This window comes from Oxyura jamaicensis, chromosome 6 (genome assembly GCF_011077185.1).
Source record: "Oxyura jamaicensis isolate SHBP4307 breed ruddy duck chromosome 6, BPBGC_Ojam_1.0, whole genome shotgun sequence".
NCBI lineage: Eukaryota > Metazoa > Chordata > Aves > Anseriformes > Anatidae > Oxyura > Oxyura jamaicensis.
In genome coordinates, this window is record NC_048898.1 from 27,732,666 (window position 1) to 27,760,303 (window position 27,638).

The window sequence follows — 27,638 nt, forward strand, 5'->3', positions numbered from 1 at the left end:
GTCACAGGGAGTTTCATCTATATTTCTTACTCCAACATGAAACCAGTACTCAGGTATTTTCACAAGCAAATTTATCCCTAGTGGGATAAATAGTGAAGCAACTGTGTCAGGTAAACTTAGCCTGCTGCCACCCCTCGCTGTGGCTCTGGGAATACCACAGGTGAGAACATCTGCCTGTGTTTAGCAGGTGAGCAATGAAAAGCAACCCCATGCTGGTAAAGCTGATGAACTAAGCAACCATATCTTCAACACCTGCAACCATTGCAGGATTAAAAGCCAATAACACTGTTACTGTGGCAAAGGGCAGAGTAGCAAGCAGCTTCTGTAACAGGAATGAGCAAGAGAGTACTTTCACCTGTGAGCACTGTGTACAAGCCCTTGCTATTTAACATCAGGCATTGTGCAGCAAGGTCAAAAGTAAGATTCTCACTCAGTGATGGCAATTGTTAGAATGACTCTGCCAGTGCAGGTGCCCAGCGGACAGCAGTTTAGCTGTGCTTGGCTGAGCTTCACCAGGTGCACATGGTTCTTCATGCCAACCTCCAGCTGTGCACTGGTAGCACAATGGGGTTGCAACCAACTTCCAGAGGTGCTGAAAAACACTGGGAAGAGAGAGGCTGCTCCCAGGATGAGAGCCCAACCTTGATGACATGCTTGGTCCATGAAGTACACTGCAATGTGCCTATGAATCTCTACCATAACACTGCAAAGCTATCCCCAGAACAGGAATTCAAGGAGGAAGAAACACAGCTTCCCATATACCTGAACCGAATCAAGACACTAGGTGCATATAGTTCTTAAAAACAACAGAGGAAAAAAAAAAACATAACGGTGCGCTCAGCCAGGTCCTTAACTGACAGTGATCTGTAATCACAGAAACAGAGACTCAGAAGAGACTCAAGAGATTACATAGCCCTGTGCTAGGTAGGCTCAAGCACCTTGATCCTTTGTGACACTCATAAAAATCTGCAAAATGTTTGCACAACATGCTTTGGCAAACTGTTCCTCCACTTCTCTGCCTTTGCATCTAGAAAGTTAGTTATACAGTTATGCAAAATAGGTCTTCTCTGCTGCAAATGCAGCTAATCTCATTCTGTGCTTCTCAGTACAATGCAGAACATCTCAAATTGACAACCCTTTCCATACATGAAGATTGACTAAATCCCTCACTTCCCTCCACTCTTCTAGATTGAGCCAACCTAATTCTATTAATCTTTCCTTGTAAGTCTTCTTACCTAAATTTATTATTCTCACTGCCTTCTACTAATTTTCCTCCAGTTTATCAGTATCTTTCCCAAAATAAGATGTTGAAACACAGGCAGTATCCATCAGTGGCCTCTTCTGTAGCAGAACAGAGAGCAATTATCTCCCTTGCTGTACACATCTCCTGCTAACACATCCTAGAATAGATTTTTTTTTTCAGTAGTATCATTTAGTTGATTTATATTTATATTGTGATAAGTATAGTTATCCTCCATCCATATGCTTTTCTGTGGTAGTGTTAGTTATTTTCCATATCTTATCTATGCAAGTCCAACACCTTAGACTTGTATTCACTGAAGATCAACTGCATGACTTCAAACCACCTAGCTGATTTACTGGGACCATTCTGAATTCAAATATTCTGCAGGAGAATGACACAATGCTCATAAACTTGGATTACCACAGAAACTTTTAAGGCACGCTTTATATTCCATCATGTAAGTCAGCTTTATAAACCAGGGAGGTTTTATAAGCAGGGAGTGAGGCCAGGAGGGATTGTTCACTTGAAGGGATCTATCCAAAAAGCTATGAAAAACCATTACCACCTTATCTGAGGCACACAACTAGTCTGAACAGCACATCTCAGCATCTGAAGAAAGGGTACCAGCTACAATGCCAACAGAACCTGGATTTTTCTCTCTGGCTCACCACTGAGCTGTCTTCATGTGCTCTGGACTTCCCCCACACCCTTTTCATCCTCTCAAATTCCTTCTGTCTTCCTTGCCATCTAACTGATCCAACACAAGCAGCCATTCTCACAAGCACTGCTTTGAATTAAGACTGTTACATAAACAGGTACTGAACTCATGCAGGAGGTCGGTTAGATAATGTGGTACATATCTCCTTTCCCTCAGGTGTACACCACCGCTGCATCAAACAGTATTCAGGCTGGAGGAAGAGAGGAGGGCTGCACAGGGAATCACGTCCATGTGACAGATGACAGCAACTCCGGCAAGAAGGAACATCACACAGCTCAGAGTCAATTTTCTCCTTCAGATTCCTCTTCTCTTTTGCAACAAGCTTTCAACTTTTGCTAATATCAGACATTTTTCCACAGCCTCCTTTGTGTGGGAGTCTGACCTCCAGAGACACCTAGCCATGTGCTTAAACAGGCCTGGGCTAACACAGGTTTGGGGACAGCAAACCACCCAGCTGGCAATTCCTCCCGTGGGAAGCTGTCCCTTACCACCTTCCCTGGAATCGGGAGTGAAGGCTGCTCAGCAGGCTTTGCAAGCCAAATGAAGACAAGAACCCCCATCCTGCAGTCACCTTGCAGTGATTCAAAATGTCTTTTGAAGCATTTTTCTTTTTCTTAAAAAAAAAAAAAAAAAAAAAAAAAAAAACTTCAATTTTTAGGATACATTTAACTGTCTACATCACACCACTCTCTAACCTGAGATGAGATGCTCCAATCTTCCCCTTATGAAACCAACGGAGTTTCATGCTGAGTGCTAAGTAAAAGCATGGCACAGCTTAAATCCCTGAGACTCCACAGACCCACTTCCTGCATACGAAATAGCTCTGCAGTTGTTGAGAAGATTCCTAGCCCTCCTAAAACCTAAGAACAGGGCCTTCCCAGAAGTTTATAATTCCACTTATGAGCAGCAAGCAATACATGAGATGAATCTCCAAATTCCTTGGATGGGGTAATTTCTAATCTCTGTTTGTAAAGCCAAATACAGACAGCAACCTGTCTTTCAGGAGCGTATATAAGCTGCTAAATCATGTAGTACTTGAGGCACAATAATCCCCAAGCAGGCACACGGCCTAAGGGATGGACGCATGCATTTTCTATCTTAAAGTCACATACAGCTTTTACCACCAGGCCTTTTTCAGTAACCTTTCACTACTTTTCTTCTAAAGAGCTGGGATTCTGACTCCAGGTACACTACTGCAATTTAAGCAGAGCTGATGCCCCAGACACCTTGCAGCTTTTCAGCTAGCGTTATCCACCCAACTGGAAAGCAGGGCCATAACACACCTCCTATTGAATACCAGCACCCAAACTGAAGGATGATAAAATAATATTAATCATTTGCTTAATAAAAAGAACTGCTTATTATTAGTGCTTAATAATGCTGATGTGACTGCTGATAACTGAGTGAAGAACTGCACAAATGCACATTTCTACAGAGATTCAAGTCCCATGTGAATCAGAAGAAAATTCCAAAAGGTGGCTGCCAGTCCGCAACAAATGCAAAGCATTTCTTTGGTGTCCCACATGGACTGATCATATAGCCAGTCACTGTTCATTCCATTCTCTACTTTAAATTGTGTTTTATACAAGTGCATGAAATATCCGTCAAAGTTCTCTCTAGAATACCAGAGGGAAACGCAGGGGTGGCAAGGCAGAATGACACCTTCTTTTTCAGGGTCACAGCCCTGAAATATAGCCACAAATATTACATATTTACCTCGTGTTCTGGAATTATCTTAATTAAAATTTTAGTTTTAACAGAATTGGTTGCTCAGAAGCGGTAACTACACAAGAACATGTATATATATATATATATATATATATTTTTTTTTTTTTGCAGTGTTACTATTACACTGTGAAGCTCATTGAGTACAGAGCTGACTAGCTAAAAAACTACTTGCACAGAATAGAAAATAATCTGGCACTGATGAAATACCAAACCTGAAAGCAAATATTGGAAAAATACCCGCCTACCATATACAGTCACTCAATATTAACATTTTTAGGATCTAAGCAGAGTGACAAGTATGTAGTAATTCTCTCGATCTGCTAAGGATGGGCAGAATTCCGGCACGTAAGAAGTCTGGGGTATCAAAACCAAGGTCCATAATGCAAGCCATAGAAGAGAAATTTTGCATTTATCTGCAAGCTTCATATTAACAATTTCATAGCCAGTTTCATAGATTGGCATTTCCAGGAAATTTTTATTTTTTAATTCTTGATGGACTGTAAGAAATGAGTTAAGCTCATGAATTCAAAATACGATGCCCCCTCCCGCTTCCCCATAATGAATAGTTCCATCAAGGAATAATCCAGTATTCAATACCAATGGGGGAAAAAAAAATAATAATAAAAAAAAGGACTGCTGGGAGGAACAGACAGCATTGTTATGACTCTGTACATATATCCACATTACGCTGCAACTTGAATACTGCGTGCAGTTCTATTCCCCATGTTTTCAAGGGTTATAGTAGAACTAGAAAATTAAAGCGGAAGAAGGATAATAAAATGCATGGATAGGTTCGGGCACAAAGAGCATCTAAATAAACTATGACTGTTTATCCTGGAAAATAGGTACCTGGATAAGAGATACAACAGAGGTCTAAAACACACAAGTGACAAAGTGAACAGGGAAAGACTTCTAATAATCTCTTCCCATTCAAAAATTAGGCAGCTCCAAATGAAAACTACTTGGCAATAGGTTTTAAAACAAAAACAAATACAGTTCCATAAAACCCTTAGGAAAGCTGTGGAACACACCACCACAGGATGCTGTGGTTTTGCAAGGTATTTTTATAGCTTGAGTACTTCTGCAGATTAAAGCTTTCTTTTTCCCAAGACAATCACAGAGAGATGCACTTATACCCATCTTTTGACTATTCAGATTCTAGTTTTTTTTAATGCTTGTTCCTTCCTGACAGTCACTAAAAATATTTCTGCACACCTGAGCACAACCGCTGTCATAAAGCATCTTGCTGTTACACAAAATAAGCTAGCTGTAAAGCAATTCAATCTATACACTGAGCAAAAAAAAAAAAAAAAAAAAAAAAAACATGATCCGATGCCAGCCCTCACTTACCCAGATCCTCAGGACCATCAAATAACCGCTCACATAAGTAGTAGTCATCTGGATTCAAGTAGGGCAGTTGCTTCAGTATGCTCTGCTTCGGAATGAGATACAAGACCTCTGCAATATCCCCATCCTCAATAATGGACATCCTTTTGACTGAATTTCTGAATTTCACCTTTTCCAGCACCAATTCTTTACTGTTACTTGATCCACACAGCTTCCCAAAGCTGTTTAAGATGGGGAAGGACGGCATTTCTATGAGGAAGAAGCTACAGAAAGCAACCTGTACTGCGTGTACTCAGTCTACTACTGCCCTTACCGATCCTTCTCTTTTTCTCTTATCCAGCAAAGGAGATTAAGGAAGATATATTTTTAGTGATTATCTTCAAGAGATTATGACAGTATACTTGATCAGGTGACTGCCATCTATTGCAATCAGTTGCAACTCATTCCAGGGAATGCAAAAAGCTGCAGCAAAACCATAAAGAGTATTTGAAAATCAGATTAATATTCTGGACAAGAGAAATAATTTATCTGAGGTATGTAAGAGGATTAGTTTGAAAACAAAACAAAACAAATTGCTCTGTTAGAAATCTTATTATGGAGGAATCATCATTGTAAGCTACAAATGCACATCTGTGCATTTAATCTACCAACCCCCTGTTTCAGGCCAGGCCTGCGCATGTGCCACGGAGAACAGGTTTGAGTAAAGCATGCTTGTCCTCCTCCTTGAGGAATACACAAAGGCCTGCTAACTTTACTTTATAAGTAGATTTCCTTGGAGAAATCCTTTCTGCAGCTTTCACTGCCTATTACAAACAAAAGCACTTAGGCTTTCCCCTAACTACCGAAGACGGGTTCGCTGGGGCTCTCTTCCTCTCCACCTTCCTGTATGGCTGACAGGAGAAGCTTTGCAGACACGGTGCCAACTCCTCCTGCTTCGCTTACAAGAAGTATTTACATTAATCCAATTCCAGTGACTTGCTAATCTAATCATCTAATGAATATTTCTCCCTGGGTAAAGGCAGAGTTAATCATCAACTGGGCACTGGAAAGTCACAGGAAATCCCAAAGCAAATTAGAAAAAAGAACTGGAACAGCATTCATAGTCTGAAACGGGGAGTTACAGGTAGACCCCAAGACAAGCCCCCTGCTCAGAGACAACCTCAGCTCTGTCTCCCACCAAACTCCCTGAGACAACAGCAGTGTTGAGTCCAGGATTCCAGCTCCCCTTAACACCCAGAAGCTGTATATAGCTGCAAAATGGCCTGGTGCAATAAACACACTGCTTCCAGTGGGGCTTTTGCTAAATTATAAGATGAAATAAAAATTTGAAAATAATCAGCTTACTGAGCATGGCGAGAAATTGTTGTTTAACTCTTCCCTCAAAACCCAAACAGAGTTCAAGTACTATCTGATGGGGACAGGCTTTGAAGAGAAGACTGCTTTATTTACTGTTTTAAAGAGAACATGCCATCTCACAAACCCAGCCTTTGATCATCTATTATTACAGTTTTCCTTTCCTGTGAGGTCATTTGCTTTTTATTTTTACATAGCAGGACTTTTATGTTATCTCGAAAACAAGCCCAAAATCATGGCTCCCTTTAAGCAGCCATTCCCCGGGGTTTTATAACCAACCATGGACAGAGCCAGTACAAATCAACACCGCTGCACTCCTTTTTATGGGGTCATGCTAATGTGTGTTTGAGGAGGACGGGGCTCAATAAATACCGCAATTAGAGTTGAGTTGTACAGTATCTCCTATCAGATCAGAGATCTCAGCAAACACGGTTTTCAAGTGTTACCCCCAGGAAATGAAGCTTGTCAGCTGCTTTGCAGTCTCTCCCAGATGTCACAATTTACTGGCCTGCACACCACGGCCAGTCAGAGGAAGAGGCAGGTCTCCCGAAATAACAACAGCTTCCATCGCTCGAGCTGAAGGTGGATTGCCACTCTGTGCTCACGCAGCGGGATAACTCGGAGACGGCTGGGCACTCTCTAACATGTGCATTTCTCGGCTCAGATACCAGTTATTGCTGAATAATCTGAGAAAGATGTTGACAGGCCACAGAAATCTGACGACAGCAGTGCCCATTACCCAACTTCACCAGCACTTCCAGGTGGGCTCTGCCCTTCAGGGACGCAAGAGGAAAGCACACAATGCCCTGACATCAACTCATCCAAGTCAATCCTCAGAAGACAGAAAGGTGACCTCTGCAATGAGCTCTCCAGCTTCCCAGCTCTATGTCCCTACACAGGCGTTACACCTGCTAATGCACAACATACTGTGCAATGTACTGCGTAGTGGTGATCAGAAGAAACTGCAGTCTTTTCTCACAAAATCACACAACATAAAACCTCCTCTGACTCCTTTAACCACTCGAGATTGGTCCCTGCATGTTTAGCTCTTACATGACCACAGAAGAGCTGCAAGCAGGGGACACAGGGACAGGACGAAGGCACAAGAGGCTGAACCCTCTTTTACCCATGCAGGGATCTGTTTCTGCACTTGGTAGCATGACTTCTGCGAGCAGAGCAACTCCAGGGTGAGCTTGAGAGGAAGAGAGACCAGTGTCCTTTTTCTGCAGCATCCCCAGGCCAGGAGCAGTCAGCCTGTGCCTGCCATAGAAGGCTCCAGTGCTGTTTTGAACAGGGAATGACAACACAGTCTCCTTCAGACGCTGAGACTCACAGGATTAGTGGGGAGGCAATGAGTACAGTTCAGCTTAGGCAAGCATTTTGTGACTTTAGTGTGTCATCATAGAAACATCCAGCTTCTTAATCTTTGGAAATTGAGGTTACCTTTCTCCAAGAGAAATGATGCCACTTTCCAGCGCTGGCTATTGGTGTCTGTCCAATACCTGCAAATCTTGAAGACCACACAGTATCTGCTGCTGGTAATGCAAAGCAACATGATTTCCCCCCCCCCCCTTTTTTTTTTTTTTTTTTAATGTATAGGGTATGCCTTCAAGAGCTTCCACCCTGTTAATACGTAATATAAAGGGACAACAAGTAGAAATGAGCAAAACAAGCCTAAGAAGCATCAGAGTGGCTTCCTGAGTCAGGCTGAAGGCTGTCTGGAGCAGCTGGCTCCGTGGGTCAGGTCCCCATGCCCCGGGTCTGAGACAACCTCCTACACCAGCCTGTAACCCAGCGTTATTGGTAACAGGCTTAGCTTCAGCCAGAATCAAAAAGACAGTGCCAATCTCCTACCACTGGAGTGGTTAAGCACTCGATTAGATGGAGGAGATTGATTTCTAATACCCTTGCTGAAGAGAAACAAAAGAGGCAGGAAGCACAAGGGCACAACCCGATCCGTATGTTGCTTGAAACCTTTTCTCAGGAACCCAACCCAGAAACAGCACTGAGGAAATTTCCTCAGCATCTGCCAAGTATCAAAATCTTTTTAAACCACTGCCAGTCTGAAGCTGTGCCTCCTCTGAGCATTCAGTGCTGGGGGCTCGAGTCTTCCCAGGCGTTAGAGCACGGCTGCAGGTGCAGTTGCTTTTCAGACTGACGGATTTCACCAGGGACTGAATACGAGACAGAGGTTAGGCAAAGTAGTTACTTTAAATGTCTGATCTCACTACTACATGAATATTTTAATTATAGCATTACCATCCATCTCAAGGCCATTTCCTATTCAATCCTGTCTGAATTTCCCAAACAAGCAGTCCCAGATCATATAAATAAACAAATAACTATGTATGTCTCATCTACAACCAGGAATAGATCACTTTACTAACGCTACTCAAACAGAAGTAACAACAAAATTTGACTGCAATCAATAAATAAATTGCACACCAGAATAGCAGGCACCTGCTATGTTATTTTGCTGAATAATAGCAAAAAGTAGACAACAGCTTTAATTGCTTCCATCAACTGACTTCCTGCACGTACATTTCAGTGGGATGTTATTGTTTTTGAAAAAAACAGTCAATCATCTTAAATTCAGCAAAACCTACCTCCAAAGAAAAAAACAAAACACAGAAAACAAAACCAAATTTTCCTTTTCCCTCATCGTGACACTTCAGAGTGTAACGCATTTATCGTATAGGTAGATAACCGCAACTATTGTTTCATGCACCTGACCAAGACAAGACAATTATCTTCTCCAATATCAGAATTCCCATACAGATTGAGAATAAAAAGAAAGAAAGAAAGAAAGAAAGAAAGAAAGAAAGAAAGAAAGAAACCCTCACATAGATGAAAAATGCGCAAGAACTAAAGAACTACATCCATTTATACCAAGAAATATAATTATCCAAGCAATTAAAAAACAAAACCAACCAAACAACAACAAAAAATTAAAACAGCAAGAGAGAGCAAAAAGAGTCATTCTAAAATTCAAGCTCCCACAAACAGGGAATCAAAAGCTTACTAATTACTGTAAAATGACTCCACGCACGCAGCTTTTCACTTCTGACACACACCATTTACTTACTGAAGACTGCAGGGTGACGTACAAAACACTCAGCTATTTACTGCAAGCTTGATGAAAGAGTTCATCGATATAAAGGAGAGCAAAAAATCCACATGCACATCTTTAGTTTCTTTACCTAAGTGTCCAAAACAGGCAGTCATCTTCTGGGCATACTGACACAAACCGTTCTCGCTGTAGGACTCCTCACTGAGGACCTGTTCACTCATTGCTTCCGAAGGAGCTGCCTTTCTCGACAAAGTCAAGCAACTACTGCTTGCTTGAGACTGATAAGACTACAGAGCTTCCTCTTCCAGTTTATCTCCATTAATAATTCAGGCCCTATATAAAATTTGCTGAGCTCTAAAAACCAGCAGCGCAGAGCTACTTTGTGGCTTTTGAAGTAATCATGCCCTTAAAAAGTATCTCAGGTTATTATAGTCCAATAGTTTACAGCCATTATTTTAAATTGCAACAAAATCCATGCTCTTGCTGCACAACGGAAAATATTATTGGGATTATGTTCTGGTCAGTAAGACACATAAAACATCCCCTCAGCTCAGACCCAGAAACAGAATTAGCCCCAGTACTGACACGCTCCAGCAAGCAGACATGAACACTGTTGTAAGAGCATTTCTCATCCCTCGTGTTACCACGCAACCCCTCCTCAGTGCTGTGTATTTTCTGGGGACTAAAAACATGAAAAAGAGCCCCCGTAATAACACCACCTCATTTTTTGGCACTTTCTAGCACCATGTATTGCAAAAGAACTAAGGCACCGCAGCCAGGAGCAGCGGGGCACTTTGCCAGCTCAGCCACCAGAGCACGAAGCCAGTCTCATCTCACCGCTACCTTCGCTTGCCTAACACGAGCAAGCAAAGGAGAAACCAAAAAAAAATGTGAAGAATCACAGAACAAGCTCACAATCCTTGTTGCTTCCACCAGCAACTATGGGGAAGCATGTTCAACTCAACAATAAAGCAAATGGACAAAACCTGGGAAGAAAATAAAACCAAACTGACTCAGCAGTTCTCCTCTGGGCCCACTGCAGTGGCAGGCCTCACGTACCTGTCTCTGCTTTACTCTTCGAGACCACAGTACAGTGAAATCAGACTAACTAAAAGAGCATGAAAACATATACTACAAATCACCCGATTAATGATAGTGACTGAGCTAAATATTTGCAGAATGGCTTTTGCTGTCCCCTCTGGACTCAGGCGATGATTGCAAGTGAAGAACAGGTGGGCCTTCAACAACTCTGCTCCTTGTACCCCACACTTGTCTCCTCTCTGTTACGGACTCTTCACTAAGGTCACATCCACTCATGAAAACACATTTAGTAGAGATCATATAATGATTACTGATGTCCATATTAAGCACTGCTACTACTTTACTTAACAAGACACTTTAAAAAGAGATCTGTGCTAGCATATCTGGATGCAAATTTTACAACAGATCAAAAAGCCTAGTCACTCAATATCACTTCACCAATTTCCTGTCTGTAAAAGCATAAAGAACTGAGGAGCATTGCTATTTTTCGTTGTGGTACAGGCTATGAAGAATCCATATAAATATAACTTTTTAAGTCCATAGGTCCCTACCAAGTTAATTCATTGGTTTCAACTGAAAGGGTCAGATAAGCTACGCCACCATCTACAACATAAAGAACACAGCTCCATACTGGCTAAAAGAGCAGAGTGGCTGACTGAAAAGAGCTCTCTCAGGTGAAAGTGACATCACAGATAAAATGATTTGTATTACAACTCAGCTGAGCAACCCAGTTAAGCTCTAGTCTCCCATACAGGCTTATCAAGCTGCTAATTCAGGATTTGATCTTCACCATTATTATAACTGACATTTAACAAAATAATTTGCCAAGTTTTATCCAAAACACCTGTTTTTGCAGCATACACACATGCAAAATACAGTACCGAGGAACTGTTATGAAGTCTATGAATGTCTATGTCAAAGGATAGAAGCAAGTCTGAGGACTGAATAGGACGAAGCTATGGTTGTACCATCTTCCACTGCACCAAACATGGACTTTTAGAAAGCCCATCTGAGGATTTCCAAGGTGGCACACTGCAAACTGGATCACAGGTCTATGTAGTAACAGCAAGACTTGCACGCACAAACCATTTTGTTTAACTCAGAAATAAGAAAGTAATGGAATTTACTGATTTATTTTTGGTGTTCATTGCAAAATAATAATAATGCTTTGCCCTGTATTTCTTCTGTACGATTTGCAAGCAAGAAAAAAATATAAAAGAAAACACTACTACAGTTCTGCCTCGGACTTAACTAAGACCACATGGTGACAATTTCCTTTCCCAACTGATGACATTTGCAAAATCTTTCAGCTGAATTAAAGCATTGTGCTCAGCTTCCTGTTATCAACTATGTATGATAACTTCCATGGCACATGAGCCTTAAATAACAAAAGACCAGCTTTGCAGTGCATTGTAAAGCTGGACAGGCAGCATAACAAGCTCTTGGGAAAGCTTTCCCCTTTGCTGTACATTCAGAAACTGAATCTGACTCACTTCCCTGAACTCCAGAGCCCATCAAGTTTATCCACCAGTGAAGCAATGCATGTTAAGATAACACACACAAAAATATCAAAACAATATGCTTGAGATTAAATCCAATCACTCTCTTTCTTGGACAACAAAGGAGAGTGACAGCAGCCATTCTCTATTGTGCAATTAGCTGGGCTGAAATAGTACACAGACAAAAAATCAATCACCGAATGAAATATTTACATGATGTTAGGGGCAAAAATAACGTCAGTTAGCAACGCACTGTCTACTACCTATGGCAGCTTTAAAACATCCCTTTCAAGCATCGGTATCTGTCGCTGTCACGGATTGGATATACGTGCACTGGAAAAGAATGGTTCAAATCAATTTCTCAACTACCTGATTTCTATATTGGGATGATTCACTTTCATTAAGAATATTGCAAATTAATAAACATAATTTGTTCTTAAAAAGCATCTCTAGGCTTATCTAAAAGTAAGAAAGAAATCTCTTTGTAAAACTTCCTAATTCGCTAATTTAAAGCAAGATACCTAATCTTTCTACATTGCAGTTCTAGGTAAAACAAAACAAAACTTTCCTTGTAATTCACCAGTTCACCACTTGAAACACGTTAAAAGTCCACTAAAAGGTTTGTCAAATGATTTTTCCACCTTCTGCAGAAATCTAGTGCTTGTGGGGGTTGCCATTTTCATTACAAAAATGGTAACACTTCCTAGGTTCAAATCTAAAGCAGAAGCAGGCAATTAAATTCCCAGTCTGTGATACAAAATCACCGGCACTCTGCTTGCTAGAGGAGTGCACTGATAATCGGGTTAAGAAAAAAAGCATTGTTCAACCAAAGGCTATTTACATTACTTTATCAATTCAAATGTGCATTTCAGACTAGTCATGGGGAAAAAAAAAATCCTACATCCTTGACTATTTTCAGACATAAAATGTCAGTGTGTGCATTAATGGATCAGTCTATTGTATTATTTCAAGATGAGGTGGCTCAGCATTATATTTCCTGGCAGCACAATTAAAGAGTAATCTATTGATCTATAATGCCAAGAACACTGCAACATATATTCTTATAGCAAAAGCTATCCTTTTTACTTAAAGGTGGAAGAAAACAACAGCTGTAATTGCTGAAAACTGATACCATTTTGTAGGCAGGATATGGTCAGAGCTATATGAAATACAAATATAAAAACTAGTGCACCCTCAAGATTCTGTATAATTGAACAACTGACTCAGCAACACAATTCAAGTGCTTGCCTATCTGCAACCTTATAAATAATCCCACAGCTTTCCTGGGGCCATGCAGTATGCTTGAAGTTAAAGAGACGCCTAAGCCACTCTAGGGAATAATTAGCAAAAAAGATCATCCTGGCAGAAGCTGGCACACCTTCAGCTATTTAACAGGAATTATTTTTTTCCTAGTCCTCAACAGTGTTAGGTATTTTTTATTTAAACAGATACTTGAGATGCAAACAAGCAGTGTGGAAAAGCATTTTAAATTTTTGATTTTCTTCTACTTACTCGTGGTCATTACTTTGTAACAGCTCAGCCTGTAGTAGGCTGTAAAGAACCACTTAAAGAACCACAATCAAAATAAATTTAAAAAAAATACAGCTTTGTTATATAAGCTAGAGGCCCCAAGAGCTAGAGATGGTTCATTAGAATAGCACCCCATTGTGTTTCATATTCATTTTGCTTTTTCAGACAACCACAAAGGTAGCATCAAATGAGCCAAGACATGCAAGAAAAATGGAATTCTGTTAATCAGACATTTTTTCTTCACTTTGCCTTTCTTGAACTTTGATAATTTCTTCCAGCTGAGAGGAGAAACTCTGTAACACTCTCTTCACAATGTAGACTTCACAGTAACTGAGACAGAAATAAATTGGGAAGAGAAGAGATCAAAGATGAAAGCTTGGTTTTCTTTCAGTTCTTGTATTTATTTCTTGTACCTTTTTAAAGTGTGATGTGCTATAAGCATGACATCAAAGAAAGCAGCACTCCTCTTGTTATGTACTAAAATAAACTGGATATTATTGCACTGTCTCTTCTGACAAGTCACACAATTACAGGAATATACACAGCAACTTCACTCAAATGCTGAACAGAGAAGTTATATTAGAAGAAAAAGTCCTCTAGGTCACTGTAGAGCCTCCTGAATATCTTAGCTGAAAATTTGCCTTTCTCTCCCAACGGTGGATCTTCCATTGCAGATGCAGAACCAGCACACCTGATGGCACAAAGCATGAAACATTTCTGTAGGTGCATCGAACCATTGGGCTCCCCAGCACCACGGCTGTTCTCAGAGCCTAACTGCAGGGTAACTTGCAGTCCTCCTGCCCTCAGCTCCAGCGAAGCACTAGAAGAGATTCCATCTTCCTGCTAGAAGGCCTAATTTAGGTACCTAACAGAAGCTGGTACAAACTTTTTGGCAACGTCTGTCAAAAACAAAACTAAGAATAGGGGGCTACCTTTCAATACAGTGGAAAGTATGGCACTGCTGGAGGATGCCAGAAATGACATCAGACCAGTTCATCCACTGCCAACATTCCTGCTAAAAGCAGCTTTAAATATGCTGTGTTGGCTAATCTTTGCTTTGTAATTAAATAAATCCCACAGCACTGCTGAACCCTTCCTCTCATGGTCAGCACTATCGTCTGGTTGACGAATCAGCTGTGCACACACACGCAAGTGATCAAGAGCCCCGTTAAAACCTGAGACGTGTCAGTTAAGCAAAACGATGCTCTGCCATCCGCTCACTTCTCGCTGAGACCGCGTTCTGCACCGCCACAGATAAAACACTGATGGGGCCGACAAAAGACTTGGGATTTAGTTCAATTCATCCATGATATGAAATGACGTGTAACGTAAAATGTAACTAATCATATTTGGCAAACTGAGGTTTTGGTCCTCCTGGATATCCCAAGGCCTCAATTTGCTCGTGTGTTTTTTCTTGATAGTTATGAGGAACCTGTACTTGAACAGGGTTTGTAACCTGGCACCAACAGAAAACGCAACAGCCACAGAAACACACTACACTTCCAAAGCCATCAGGACACAAAAATGGAGAAACATGTCCTTGATGTGAAGACAGAGACAGCTTGTTTGTGCTTTACCAGTGCCACTCAGCACAAAACCGGCCTTATCTTGTTGTATTTCCCTGACACGTACAACGCAGTGCAGCTCTGCCCATTAAATGCTACAAGAGTTATTCAAATATAGTACTGCACCAGGAGTCTTGATCCTGCAGTGGAAGTGCGGGGCATCTGACATCTAGCCAGCCTAAAATTTTGGAATAAGAGATAGGAAACAAGGTCTTAAAATACTGGGAAAACCATACTAGTGACAGTATAAACTACAGGAATTGTGAATGAGTCAACTGGAACAGCTACAAAGAATCTCAGATCACGATATTGATAAATTAATTGATATTTACCGTACTATATTCACAACAATAATTTAGAGCAGTATTTCTTCAGCAGTAAGTTCTTGACCTTTTCCTGCCATTCCTTGACCATAAGCCATCTACTGAGGTTATTTGTTATTGCTAGTCAAGGTCATGTATGACTTGGGCTACTAAAAAATGTCACTGTTCTGGCAGGTGAAATTTAATCAAATGTTTGTTTTGTGTTTTGTTGTTGTTGTTGTTTGTTTTTTAAAATAAACTTTAAAACAATTTAATGTGATATTCAGCCCTTCCCATCTTTAGGAACAACCTGTTGCTGCATTCCTAGTCATGATCACAGTTTCTCTGTCCTTCCTGGTACTTACACTACGTTAAACGCTGCATCTAGACAGTTACTCCACAACGGGAGGTCCAATTCTTCAGTTCATGCAGAGTGCAACCAACTATTACAAGGGCATATTAGGGTTTTTCTGTTTGTTTTGGTGGGTGTTTTTGTTTTAAGTGTAGACACTCCCTTAGTGTATCACACAGGTTAATTTATGTTGATATTATCAAACTGACACTTGTTTAATGCACAGATTTAACACTAACACACATCTATGACAAAAAAATCCCTTTACCACATACCAGCTCATCAAGTTCAACTTCACCATTCCTTCTGGTATTTAAACTCTATGTATTCAATTATTTGGTAGGAGTTTTGCCCTGGTATCTTTTAGGAATAGTTCTGCAACTGAGAATAGCAAGAAAACAACAACAACTACTACTAAAGAAAGTAGGCATGCCAGCCAGCCTGCCAGGCTGTGCTAATGAAAACTGATTGATGAACTACTTCTAGCAGCACTGAGCAATATTTTCAGTTGAATCAGTTAAAACAGGTGCTGACCTCCACAGGATTTAGCATTTGAGACCTTATGCTATAAACATATGTTTATAACATATGTTTTCTGACTGAAACTAGTTGGCACCTTCCAGTTATTTCCTTTTTAACTATGAATGAATTACAAGATAAACCATTATTTTGTACTGGTTTTCTTTTATATTGTTGATGTGTTTTTCTTCCTCCACATTTATGCTTTCTTTGGAATCCAAACCTTACCAGTACTTTTCCTAGATTCAATTAATTGATTATGAAGAAAATTTCAGTTCTCCAGCTGCTTGCTGGCTTACAATCAGAATAACATCAGGCCTTGCAACTCAAAAGAAACATCTAACAAAGAATTGGTGGGTCAGTTTTCTAGAATGGGAAAGCTAGCACATGAAACTGATTAAAAACAGGGGTAAAACAAAACAGTGTCTTCATTACTCATTTTACTGAAATGACAAAACACATAGCTCAAAAAGTATCTCTCCACGTATAAGATCTCAAAAGGGCTAGACTCCCAGCTTCCTCCAAATGCTAGGGAAGAGAAAGAGAAAATACCTCGAGTAAGAAGGAGAAGCCATCAATTCTTTCCTCCTGTGTTTGGCAGTCAGAAGTTTATCTACTAGGACCTCAACAGTGAGAACAGATTTCCAGATCCACACAAGAGGTCATCTGCACCAGCCAAAGCAGGCAGAGATATAAGCAAGACTTCCCCTACTTTTTGTATATCTGTTCAGGAAGTGCAGAAGCAGATATTCAGTCTAACCTCACTAGAACGAATCCCCACCAGACTTGGACAGATGTGCTTTCCATCAACACGTTCATGTAATGATATGGAAGTTTCCCACATCGCAGCAACACAGAAATAGCTGATTTTAACCTTGCTCTTCTGTGAAGATTAATTTATGTTCTTGCAATCAGCCAAAACAGAATTTAAAAATAAAATAGTAAAGAAATAAGGGGGGGAAAAAGTAATTTTGCACACCTCATTCACCACACACTGAGAGATGCAACAGAAATAGAACTGTTCTATCTAGTTCCACATTAGGTGAAGTGTTTGGCCTACAAAGAATAATTAGCAATGGAATGTTTTGTTGTTGTTGTTACTGTTATAAACAGGTAGAATTTGGGTTATTTTTTATTGTGGTTTTTTTTTTTTTTTTTTTAAGGGTAAAGTGATACCTTAAAGAGATAAGGTATCATTTATCTTTCACAGAGATATGCAGAGTTCTCTAATATGCATACCTGTACATTTTTTTAGCTCCAGACCCAAAAAGATAGATGATGTCTGTGTGAGACATGATTTTTAAGTGACAAATATTGGATTAGACAATGCAAAGAGAAAATATGATTTTACTTTTGCTAGCTCTAACCCCTGAAGTCAAATGGGGTCCTGGGAGGTTTGCTTATCTGTGCAAGCCTAGGAGAGTAAGCAACTACCCACACTTGAGCTAATAAGAAAGCAAAGTATGTCTTTTTATAAGCATCTGTCTTGCCTCATGTTTTTTGAGATTGTGGTATAAAAAAAAAGAGAAATGTTTGATAAATGAATTAAGACTTGCAGGCCACTTGCATGAGCATCTGTCATGTTGTACCACTTGCTGGTACCTTACCACCAAAACTGTGGTGAATGGTCTTTTGGTGTTTGGAAGCAAAGTGCTTCGACGTTCATCTCCCAGTGCCTCCTTGCAGGCTGCTACACGTCGGCAGTCAGCGCTGCTCAGTCATACCTGCAGCACCTTTTAACAAGGAAAAAGCAGGGCTTGCCAGCAGCAGCTGCCCAATATCCTGCTGCCTGCCTTCTGTGCAAAAGCAAACAGGAGTGACAGACAGTTGCAGGACAGCCAAGAAATTGTAGGTGTGCTTAGTCAGTAAGTCACAGATTGTACAGCAATGTTTCCTCAGGACAAATTCCAAAGAAAGCTGCCCTCAATAGCGCAGATCAAGTTATCAGCTTTTCATTCAAAACATTAATTAACAATACTTGGAACTTTTATGCCACCTTCCATCACAAAAGAGCACTAAAACCTCTTTATACAGAACTTACCCCACAGCAATAGCATGCTGTCATCATCTTCACCTACAAAACAGAAGAACCACGAAACAGAGCAGGGAAGAGCTTCCCACAAACTCACAGAGTCAGAGCTGGACAACAAGGCTGTTTAATTCCACCCAGTTGTGCTCCACTCCTCACATTGCAAAATTCACTTCAGAGGAGAAGCACATGGATGCACACACTCACTGTGCAGCCATGTAGCAAAGTCCACGGACTTTGTTACATAAAATACACCAAACTGGGAAAGGGTTTAACCGCTTAATCAGTAAAAAAGAAACTAAAGAAATTGCTCTACTAGCAAACATGCAAATTTCAGTCCAACAGAACTTCCTCAGCCCGTTTTCCCTCTGTAAACCCAACAACCAACGTCCTGTGGATGTTTTAATCTATGTAATCTATCAATAGTGCTATAGCCTGGGACAAACCTTTGCCGTTTGCAGAGCTCAGATGTATTTCTAGTTCCATTCGTGTTCTCAAGCAGTAACGTTTCTGGACCTCAAAAGCTACAGCCTTCCAGAGCAGGGATGTAAAGCCAGAGAAACGGCAGAGATCCTTCGGAGGTGGCTCGATTTATGGCTTTACTCTCAATATTTCCTGGGTTAGCAGTACTAAAGGGAGTGGCCCTAGCAGAATAGGTGTGTCTATGTTCCCAGTTTAAAGGAAGAGTCAGTATTTTCCTCTAGATATTCCATTCATCATCAGGACCATGGTATATTGCCCTTCAAAAAGTGGTATGTTGCAATGTATCAAGCACCTCAAAGCAGCTGATATCACTGTCAATTTTCTTTTTCCTAACCTGCCTCAAAGGCTGACTGCAAGCAAACTCCATTTTGTCCTACAACTGCTTTACTTCTATTTCACTCTGTGCCTCAACTCCACTGCTCTTCTTTTTTGGATATATCGCACCTAAACAAAAGAATAGCAGCCCGTATAAGACAGGGATCAGAGAAACATGGTTTTATCACTTTCCGTACACACTTAGAGCAGGGAAAGCTGAAGTCCCATGCATCTTTCTTGGGTTCCAACAATGTCCCACCCAGACAGAGGCAATTAGGCTTGCTACAAGTGTAAACTTCCAGGCATTTCCTTCTACGCAGTTGCACATATCAAGAGACAAACTGTTCCACGAGCAGCTGAATTAATTCATCTTTTCTGACAGATTTGCATTCAACATCCTCAATACCCACCAGGTCTGCACTAAACTCCATGTAACATCCTCTTGGCAACAAGACTCCCAGAAAAGCTTTCAGTTCCTTTCCATATGTCTGCTTTCCAAGTTTCTCTCCATGTCCTTTAGACCCATCCACCAAAGCCTAAAGCTGTCCTCCTTAACTGCTTCAATACCTTAAGTTTCCACATGTACCACGTAAATTGCATGCTCTCTTCTCTCACTCTCTTCTTTCCCCTGGGCCCCAACGGCTGGTTAGTACCTTTGAGTTCTATTCTCTGAAAGAATAGAAGAAGGAATTCCATTTTTTCTCCTAAAATTTCACTTTAAATAACAACAAAAAGGAAAATACCCCACATTTTCTCTCGTCTGAACTTACATGTAAAGATGTCAGAAACGTGCAAGACCTGCTGGGCTCCTGGGTAAAAACTCTTACATTAAATTTTGGCCAACTACTTTTAATTCCCTGCTTCAAACAGTAAATCCTGAATTTCCTGAACTCTTGACTTCATTTTCCCCACACTGAACTGTCATCTTCTCAGCCAGCTCGTTAAAAATACACTCATCCAGACGCTCAGACAGCTGTAAACGCAGGCCCGGAACCCGGCCTCCCTTCCTTTAGTCGCAGGCTGCTGTTCTCCTCCTTCACCTTTACGCTTTTCATTTGCTGCCAAATTAAGTGTAGTGCAGGACAGGGCGTTCACTCTACTTGGACTTCAACGTGCCTGACAGAAAACGATTAGCTCAACAGAAATACTGCTTTCTCTCCACCCCCATCCTCCTTTCTAATAATCAAGGCACTCCGCGCTTTAATTACCTTCACTGACACTCTTATGCGGTAGGCAAGTACAATTAGACCTGTTCTACAGACAAAAAGAATTAAAGCACTGCATTCCTAGGAAGTGTTGACCATTAGCACTTATTTTTGTCCTCTCTGCTCCTAGATACAACTGTGGAGTGCGTACATCTCAGATACAACTGCAAAGAGGCACGCTCTGGGTCTCCGGCCTCGTTAAGAGGCGAGTTCCTGGAGTAGGCCACTGTGACTTCGGCAGCTAACCACATCTTGATGTTTTTTGCTCAGGTGAAGAGATGAAAGGAGAAGTTGAGAATGATGCAATAGACATCTACATATTGTACATCTCACCATGCTTACGCCAGCTCTGTATTATTAGTAGCCATAGTACTGGACACTATACTGAAGCCATATATTAACTCTTGTGTGTGGCTGCGTATGTAGATATGCACCCCTCTATTAATACGGGTTGATTATACATTGACTTTCACCTATGTTAAATTAACTGACCATTCCTGGTCATTTAGTGAGAAGCGATCAATTCCCACGCACACTACCAGTCCCCAGTCTCATCTCAGCAATCTCTGTTCACTTCTCTGATGCTGAGGGTCTAGCCTCTAAAAACCCTGGGGGATTTGAAATCCACGGGTGTGCTGCCATAAACACTGTATGTTGTTCTCATGAAAAAAAAAAAAAACAACATTCAAATCTCGCCAAGTGACAAGACTCTGAAATACTGCAGTCTGTTATGCTCAGCAGAGAGATGTTTTTGTTGGCTATTAAAGCTCAGCAGAGACTTGTTAGCTATTAGATCTACAGCAATCTCACTGGATTTAGCTTACTTCATCCTATACAGTTCTCAGGCCTGTTGTAATTCCTGCATTGTCTGAGCATAACCAGCCCCGTGCTGCAAGGGCCTTGCAGAACTTACACTGGTGCCAGCAGCACAGAGGCAACAATGTCCTCAGTGAAGCCATCACACAGACTAACAATCTGACGGTTCTTAAACTGAAGAGCATGTTTGTAGAGTTTTCATTTACATTTATTGCCATTTTTTTTCCCCTGGTCCAGACTTCATGTAATCCAAACAGAAGCTCCCAGAGCCACAAACTGCCAACTATCAGGGAACAAGCTAAGCGAGGATGTTATCGGCCACTTCAGACTGCCACAGATTCACGAAGCAGCAAATTCCTGTTGTGTCTGCTGGGAGACACAGCAGGCATCTCAGCCTCTCCTTCAAGTTTCCAAACCATTTGTTCCTAGACAACATTAGACCATAATAGCTCAGCCTGCTCCCTGGAAGATCTTATCCTTGTTGAAATATTATTTCCCTTCTACAGATTAAGAAAACACTTAAGCAATCTGCCCAGGACCACAAAACTCTACGCTCAACTTTTTGAGTCTGTACCAGGGATCCCAACCCTAGGCATTCAACCTTCTGTTTGGAATAAATTATTTAAAAAGAAAGAAAAAAAGAAAGGGAGAGGGGAAAAGGCAGGAACAGGGACAGGACTGAGGTTTTTAAGGACGAGTATGCTCTTATCATAAGGAAATGAACTTACCCTGTTCCTTCATAGCTTTTCTTCTTATTTCTTCTCACTCCCAGCCCCACATAACAGAATATGCACCCACACAAGGGCCAGCAGCAGAACAAGCAGATCACAGGATGGAAATCACCAGCACACTCTCCCTCGTTACTTCAGCAAACAAGTTCCCTCACCTCCCAGTCTAGGCTGAGGCTCCTGACCACTAGTTACTCTCCTTCTCATTTACTGCTTCCAGTGGTGACTATTCCAGATTTTTTTCTCCATCCAGTGAAATTATTGCATCACCAGCAATGTCTCTGTCTCCCAGCAGAAACTAATTTACAATAACTTCCTTAATGCTTGTGCGTAGCAATTATTTTCAAGTGTAACTGCTTGGAACAAGTGTTATGCCATGCACTCTGTGCTCCAGAATAATGAAACTTTATAGACATACAAAGCGTAGCCAGGCAAACACTCCTTCCCTGTGCATTGCTAATTGCATCCTAATTATAACGTTTTACATGTATTTACGCACCTTTCATCCTGCTGCATCCCAGGGCATTTTACAAAATGTCACACGGTTTTAAAAGCAGGCCTATATTAAGGCAGAACTCCTAGCACTCAGACAGCCCCAGAGCCCAGCGCAGCAGCCCACAGATACATGCGTTATGAGGGACGTTTGGGCCAACGGCACAACACCAAAACCCCGTAGTTAGATAAAGACCTGCCCTCCCCCTTCAGACATCATTTGAAATTCTTGCATATCCATTCCATTTGATGATCTCAAGGTTTTAAAAACATTAATTAACTTGTACAGTATTCTAATTGGGTAAGGCATAAATGAAGATATAAAACCTGCAATGCCTCTGCTAGCAGTCAAGAGCAACTGCTTAAGGGAAAAACCATACGAACCAGGGCAAACACCGAGAGAGAGCTCTAGATTCTCTCTCACATTGCAGCAAGAGGTGGTTAGGCTGGGGACTGCCTCCAGAGCAGTGTTTGCCAGCTACCAAGGCACCCATTCTCTCTAAATTCTTCTAATTCCTCCCGGAACACCTCCCTCCTCCTTTTCACTGCTCTACACCCCGAAGTGGTGAGCTCCATCTTGCACTCCAGCGAGAAATGAAGAAACACTTTCCAAATAGGTGTTTTAGCTTTTAAGCCTACACCTGCTGATTCAATGAGGTTAAGGCCAAAAGTCATATATTTGGGGGGGGGGGGGGGGATAAAAAAATAAATAGAAGAATCATTTTCTACTTGCTTTCAACTGCCCGTAGATTTTTGAAATGTTTATCCTCTTACAACACCACTCAGTTTTACAGGTAAACAAGCATAGAAGCCTTTTTTTTTCCAACAAACCTTACACCTGCACGAATACAAGCTGTTTATATTTAGGTATCTACTTTTAAGCATCATGTTTTAAAATTTCCACCCATGTAGACCACAAATCACTTTCTGAGTTCACACGCTGAGCTAGTGACAGCCCTGATGAAAGAGCCCAGGCATCCTCATCCTCACAATCATTACTAGAAGGCAAGAAGAGGGAGTAAACTGATTCTTTGATTCTCAGTTGCATGTTCCCCAACATACACACGCAGGAAGGATGGATGCTGAGTCAGCACTATTGGGATTTCAGCGTATGCTTGTAAGAAATGCGAGTATATCAGTTGTGATACGCTGAGCTTTAAATAGCTTCTCAGACTAAAACGGCAGTCTCCCCTTACACTTTAAACAAAGATTTACTGAACAATTTTGTCTTTTCTTATGCTAAGCATTTGCAGAGCTACAAGAATGTGCAACCTTCCTCTGTGGTTTTCCACCCCGAAATGTAGCTTGGGAACTTGCTGATACTGATTGCGTTCCCCTGACTCGGCTCTTAATGCAGGCGCCAAGCAATGGATCATAAATGGATAGCATGAAGATAAAACATTTGGCAAACACTTGACTGTCATTTGCTTTCTGTTGCCAAGAAACAAAAGGGGACCTATTAAAATCATCTCATTAATTAACTTTTCTATGATTTTGTTTTTATTGGCATCTTGTTCATAAAGTAAATGCTTTTTCTTTCACAAGGAGTGTGTTAGCAGAAGGAGTGACTTTTATTACCACCAGAAGCTGGCATTTACCAAATCTTCACAATTAACAACTTTGGGTGAGATCCTCAGCTAGTTATGGTTGCTCTTGCTTTGGTTTTTGCTTACAAATAACCTTTTTTTAAAAAAAAAATAATAATAATAATCTGACACAACTTGGTTCCAATTGTGATCTACTTGCTGAACAACTCCCAAGGAAAAGAAAAATATTTCCACTTTGTCAGCGACAAGAACACTTACATCCTCAGTTTTCTCAAGGAAAAGTCAGCTAAGAAGACCTAAATGAAAAGCCTGGTTGAAGGATTAATTCATAATGAGTAACAGCTGTAAAGATACAAAATCAGATTGCCAAAAGCAAAAAAGTGACAGGCAGGCGTCAGTTGTGCTAATGTTCTCCTTCAACACGAACACACGTGACTTTATCTGTGTCAGGGGTTTTAGTACAATACATCAAGGCTGACTGTCAGCTCAGAAACTCCTCAGTCTGAGGCGTGTCTAAGTAAGGGAGTGAACCAGACTCAGCATCACAGGACCCTGAGAGCACACCCATCCTCAGCATCAGGCTTCCCACATCACCTGGTGCGAGTCTTTAAAATGGAAGTTTAATTTACCAGTCTCTGTGATATTGCATCTCTTACAAGAAGGTAAAGAATATGCAATCTCTAAAGTTAAGACTTTACTGTTTTGGTTGTTATAAGAAATTTGGGCATGGCACTGAGCAGCAAAATATGATACAGGGATGGAAGGAATGAATGCAACTTTCTAGTGTATCAAGTTAGCTGTCAGCAATTACAGGCCATAACATCATACAACTCCTTACCTAACCTGACCAAGCTCCAACATAAAAAAAGGAACGTCTACAAGTCCCACTGGAAGCCAGGTGTCAGGATTCAGCTCCTGCTGGCTCCTATGCTAGATTTGTTAACGAGATGTTTATGAACTTCTTTCCTGTGACAGCTTCATCCATTAGTTAATACAGCTCCTCTCCCTTCATGAGTGCCACATACTTCTGTGTGTCTTGACAGGTACGTGTTCTCTCAGCATCTGTTCTGTTAGGCTCAACCAACACGCACCCGTTTAGAGAAGCTGGGATTTACCCACCCACCATCAGCCTGCCATCAAACAAGGGCTGAGCATTCTCCTTGACAGTCATTCCCCCACTGGTTAATTCCTATTGGGCAGCAAAAGTCCTTAGTCCCCAACTACACAAAGATCTCTTATGTGAAAAAGGACCCCTCACCAGACACTCTTGCAGTAAAGCTGCTCTACTGGCTCAACTTGGGTCAAAAGAATTCTGTACCCAGAGATAAACAACAACAACAACGGTTAAGTTCTGTCATTAAAACTTTGCTCAAATGAGTCTTCAGTTCAGCTGACATGCTCTACATTTTCAGAATAACCAGAGTATTGTTTTGGGAGTTCATGAGAAGTGCAGCCATTTGTACTTCAGTAACGCTGAGACACCACTGGACGTAGCAACATTCCTGCATCAATTAAAACCTGATCAGGTGGGATGACCACCGGACAGGGGGCAAATTAAGACATACAGAGAAAGGAGTTACTTAATCTAACTTTGCACACCACAGATAAGGGGCAAAGCCAGAGCGAGAAGCTAGGCATTACACCACTCCAGGCAGGACCCCACAAGACAGCTTTTCAGTTCTCTTCCTGTGTGTAAGTACTGATGCACCCCACAGGAATATTAAAAATGACAACAAATTAACAACATAGTACAACTGGAAAATCAGCTCTCTCTCTCTTTTTGGTAACTGTTTTTTAAATAAATCACCAATATATGAATACCAGGGCTCAAAAATTTGCTAGAAAGGGAAAATCTGAAGCAGTTAATGGCTTTTACAGCACTTCGTGTGCTTTAAGTATAAAGCACAGTTGATAGGGAAAAATACTGGGAGAATTCAAACGATGCCTTATAGCTCTTTTTTTTGCTTCAAGGCAATTTTTATCACAGCCTACTGCATTATATTAAAAATTATTTCATTAAAATTTTATTACCACTGACAATACTATGTATGAGGTGTGACTTCAGACCAAGAAGATTTTCTTTCTTATCACAGTGATTAAAGCAAGGTAATTCAGAAACCTAAGTAAGAGGGGGTTTTGTTTGTTTGTTTTTAACTTCAACACCTGCCTAGACAATAGCCACACAGCGAATTTCAGGATGTCAAGCACTAGTGAATCTGAATAAATAAGGTTTTGTTGTTGTTTTTGTGTTATGTTAAGCAGGGAAAACTGAAAGTGGTAGCATAACAGACCTCAGGATTATATGCACTCTGTTTATCTAACAAATGAGTGGTAAAAAAAAAGTTGAAGAGTCAGAAAAATGCAGGATTAAAATTGACAGAGATCTAAAGAGAGGGAGATTTCTTCTTTTAACTCACATTCCCATGCTTTTATACCTGGGAGTTTTATTTAGAAGTAGGGCAATGACATTTGCTTCTAGTTATTTAAAATGCATGGGGGCTGCCTCGCAGAATCAGAGGTTCTATTACTTATTTATTATCTGTGGTACAAGGGCAGAAGCCAAGGACCAGGCTCAGCGCTACCTGCCACACCTAACCAGTAGCTCAGCATCGCTGCTCCTATTACTCAGCGCCCCATGCGCTGCAAAAACGCACAGGGAGCTCACCTGGGTGCAAGTCCTTTCTTCTTTCTCCCCCAGATTTTCTGCTAGAGTAAGTGAATTCTGGCCAGCTCTTATACGTGGGACGAGAGACCAAAAATACAGAAACTCCCATTGACCAACATTCAGCCGGTCATTTGCCATCAGAACAGGGTTTAAAGGGAAGAGCCCTTTCAAGCAAGAGCAACGAATGCCCGGGGGGGGTGGAGAAAGAGATCTCTGGTTGTGTGAATTCTGGAACTCCTGGGTCAACAGCTTTCTCTTCTGTTCATTTTTTTCCTATTACATTCACAGAAGGTAAACTAGCAAGGCGTTTTAACACCTCATTCTCTTGTTATTAATTAACCTGCTCTCCTGCAAAGAACAAAAAGCAGCTAAGATGTGGTCTGTTTCTTCTATTTAAAGAACGAGCTGTCATAGTTACCCATCCATCTCAGATCAACCAGAAAATAATTCCACACCCTTCAGCATCCGAGAATGCATGGAACAATTTAATGAACAAAAATTAATACAAGCCAGTGAGATTTAGCTGGCATTTGACTGAACACTTAGTCAGCAGTCTGTGCACACTGATGACACCTACACACTTATTCTACTAATTTCTCTCATGAGTTTCACATTTGTTCCATGACAAATTAAGAGTTTAAAAAAAAAAAAGAAAAAGCCAACAAATTGTTTGGCCTTTTAGCAGCAGGCTGTTCATGTATGCGAAAGGGAATCAAAAGCCTAGCTCAAGGTCAACTGCGTTGCCAAAGAAGGCAGTTCAAAACAAATTCCACCCGGAGTATGTGCCTGATCACAGATTTGTAAGGCTGGATAGCACATACCTTACAGACACCTACACTGGAAACACAAATCCTTTGATCCACTCTCTGTGAGCGTTCATCCATTTCAGGTAGACACCTTTCCATGGATCACATTCTTGGAAGCTCAGTTTCCAGATAGCTTTATTGTTGTGTCACTGATTTTTCCAGCTCAGAACTATTTCCAGCTGCAGATTAAATGCTATTTTAATCTTAATTTCTGTCTCATTGCTAGGCTTAAATGCATTGTGCACTTCAAGATTCAATTTGGATTCTTCTCATACTTTTGCCATG

At 41.0% G+C, this 27,638-nt stretch overlaps 1 protein-coding gene across 3 annotated transcripts in view; it reads right to left on the bottom strand.

The window, feature by feature from the left end:
• The window catches only part of ABLIM1 (actin binding LIM protein 1), a 186,583-nt gene that overhangs the window by 124,406 nt on the left and 34,539 nt on the right, over positions 1-27,638 (bottom strand). Inside the window, exon 1 of one of the 3 annotated variants that reach the window (XM_035329703.1) lies at positions 18,743-18,879. The exons of 1 other annotated variant lie outside the window; for it this stretch is intronic. In XM_035329703.1, coding sequence (XP_035185594.1) covers positions 18,743-18,782 — 40 coding nt within the window. In that variant the 5' untranslated portion in view covers positions 18,783-18,879. Of the gene's footprint in view, positions 1-9,589; positions 9,731-18,742; positions 18,880-27,638 lie in introns of those variants that run through there. One more of the 3 variants, XM_035329702.1, reaches the window with a different exon arrangement.